The sequence below is a fragment of the Triticum aestivum genome, chromosome 6B (genome assembly GCF_018294505.1).
Source record: "Triticum aestivum cultivar Chinese Spring chromosome 6B, IWGSC CS RefSeq v2.1, whole genome shotgun sequence".
Classification (NCBI taxonomy): domain Eukaryota; kingdom Viridiplantae; phylum Streptophyta; class Magnoliopsida; order Poales; family Poaceae; genus Triticum; species Triticum aestivum.
In genome coordinates this window covers 657,017,667-657,020,292 of record NC_057810.1, presented here as the reverse complement: position 1 = coordinate 657,020,292, position 2,626 = coordinate 657,017,667, and the positions used below count along the sequence as shown (strand labels likewise).

The 2,626-nt window shown below is 56.2% G+C and overlaps 1 protein-coding gene across 1 annotated transcript; it reads right to left on the bottom strand.

The window, feature by feature from the left end:
- Positions 1–243: 243 nt before the first annotated feature.
- Positions 244–2,075, bottom strand: LOC123134737 (vasodilator-stimulated phosphoprotein-like). The gene is made up of 2 exons (XM_044553919.1): positions 823–2,075; positions 244–586 (listed from the first exon to the last, which is right to left on the bottom strand). The coding sequence occupies exons 1-2, from the start codon at positions 1,967–1,969 to the stop codon at positions 552–554; spliced, it is 1,182 nt and encodes a 393-aa protein (XP_044409854.1). The 5' UTR covers positions 1,970–2,075; the 3' UTR covers positions 244–551.
- Between the last annotated feature and the right edge of the window lie 551 nt (positions 2,076–2,626).

Genomic DNA, 2,626 nt, shown 5'->3' with positions numbered 1-2,626 from the left:
GTTCAGCCTTGCCGTTTTGTTGGGAAGTATGGGGACAGGTGAGGCGGAAGAGCGTGCCGTGGGAGGCAAAGAGTGAGCGATTTGCGAGATTGTCGAATTCACGCCCATTGTCGGTCTGAAAGGCGAGGATAGGATGGGAGAATTGTGTTTGAGCGTAGGCATAAAACTGAACAAGGAGACTATGAACCTCAGATTTGCGGCGTACGGGAAAGGTCCAGACATAGTGTGTGAAATCATCTAAAATGACCAAATAATATTGATAACCAGATACACTTGAGATCGGACTCGTCCATAAGTCACAATGACAAAGTTCAAAAGGAAAAGAAGTGTGAGAGGAAGAAGAACTAAAGGGAAGTCTAGTGTGTTTGCCTAGACGACAAGCCTCGCAATGTGTCGTCGAGGTTTTATTACAACTGAAATCAAAAAAAGAAGAGGCTTTGGCAAGGGCGGCGGCTCCAGGATGGCCGAGGCGCTGGTGCCACAAGTCGGCGGTGACGGCGGCGGTGAGGCAGTGGCTTGACGGGGCGAAGGTGTAGAGGTCGCCGGAGGAGTCACATCGGAGAAGCACCGTCTTTGTGGCCAGATCCTTGATAGAAAAACCATAGGGATCAAATTCAATTGAAACTAAATTGTCACGAGTGAAAGCACGAACGGAAACTAAGTTTTTGATGAGGGAGGGAGAGATGAGAATTTCAAGAAGGGAGAGAGGTCGGGAGGGGGTACAGAAGGAAGTAGAGCCGACGCCGGTAATGGGAAGAAGAGAACCATTGCCGACGATGATAGAAGAAGGAGAGGATGGGTTGGGTAGGGAGAAGGGAATACCGGAACCGGAGCTCATGTGGGACGAAGCGCCACTGTCGAGGACCCATTCGCCGCCGGGTGCAGAGGGCGGATGCAGCGCCATCTGATTGAGGGCGGCGATGAGAGCCGCCTGATCCCATTGTGGGGAAGGCGACGCCACCGTTGTGGCCTGGTGCGCTTGGGGCAGAGTCGGGGCAGGTGGCCGGGCACCAAGTATCCCTTGGAAGGTGCCGGCGACAGTAGTAGGAGGACGCGGTCCAGGGAGAAGCCCAGCAGGAGCAACCCCGCCGGAAGAGGAGCCTCCAGGCCCCGCTGGGTTGGCCTTGCGCTTCTTTGGGCGGCCGCGTGCCCCGGAGGAGCCGGCCGAGCTGCCGGCGGCGTGGGGCAGAGGGCCGAGCAGGGCCGGGTTGAAGGAGGCCGGAGCGGGCGCCGGCGCCGGCGCCGGAGGTCGCGCCGCGTAGTAGGCGCTGGCCTGGGCGATGAGTGCGGTGCGCGCGGCCACGCGCGCCTGGCGGCTGAGGCGCTGCTCCTCGAGCTGGAGGAAGGAGCGCAGCTTGATGAAGGAGGGCCGACGTCCACTCGTCATGTGGGGAACGGCGTGCTGGAAGCGCTCGTCGAGGCCGCGGAGGACGTTGTGGACGAGGTCGCGGTCCTTGATGCGATGGCCGAGGTCCCGAAGGGTGTCAGCCATCTGCTTGAGCCGAGAAGTGTACTCAACGACGGAAAGATCTCCTTGAAGAAAACTGTGAAATTCATCAAGGAGATAGGTGATGCGCGCATCGCGGTTGCTACGGAAGAGCGAGCGGAGCGAGCGCCATATGGTGTACGCTGAGTTCTTGCGCTCCTGGACGATCTCCAAGGTTGAGGGCGTCACGGTGGCGTTATACCACGAGAGGACGGCGAAGTCGTTGAGCGCCCAGTCGGATGTAGCCTGCGCCGGCGAGCCGTCGACATGATCGGTGAGGCCGAACTTGGCGAGGGCGGAGAGAAACTGACGGCGCCAGAGGCCGTAGTTTTCTTTCTCGTAGTCGAGGGTGATGAGAACGTGGTCCCGGATGCGAAGGCTTTGGACCTGAAGAGTGGGCAGGGTTTGGGTGGCAACCGGGAGATCAAACGGCTCGTCGGAGGAGGAGTCGCCGGTGGAAGAGTTGGAGGAGGAGGAGCTCATGGCGTGGGAAGGGTGGGGCAGCGGAAGAAACGGATCTCAATTAAACTGATACCATGTTGGAGCCAGAGCGAGATATAGAGAGAGAGGGCGTGCAACAGCTCTTGTATTCATCATCTGGTGTTACACTGGTTTATATATGTACAGCTCAACTGACTCAACCGATGCTAGGCTAAAAACTAGGCATGCACAGAGGACACGAACACACGTTCGCTAACACTCGTTGCTTCCTAGTACTACGTTATATCTTGTCTTCAGAATGATATCAGCTAGTCTCTTTGAACTCTTTGTGGCATACAAGCATATATTTGCTGCTAGTAGGCTCGCAAACGTCTGAGTTGGCTAGCCCTTTAGTTATTTATACAAGCGTAGTTTCTAGTCACACCATTAATACTGCACATTTGGCAGCAGTTCAACGAAGCTCATGCATTTAATTGTAGGGATAAAACAATACTAGTTGTTTTTGCCCTTTTTTTCTGCCGTCGTGACATCCGTCTCCCCCTTTGCCCCCAGCATCGTCCTCCTAGGACGACATAGGAGGTAATCTTGCGGTGATGCCACTAGTCACCTGTCCCTCCCACCTCGCCGTTGGTCAGTGCCGGTGGACAAAATCTCTAGGTGACAGACGGCGGCGGTCGGGCCAAACATCCCTCCCCATGT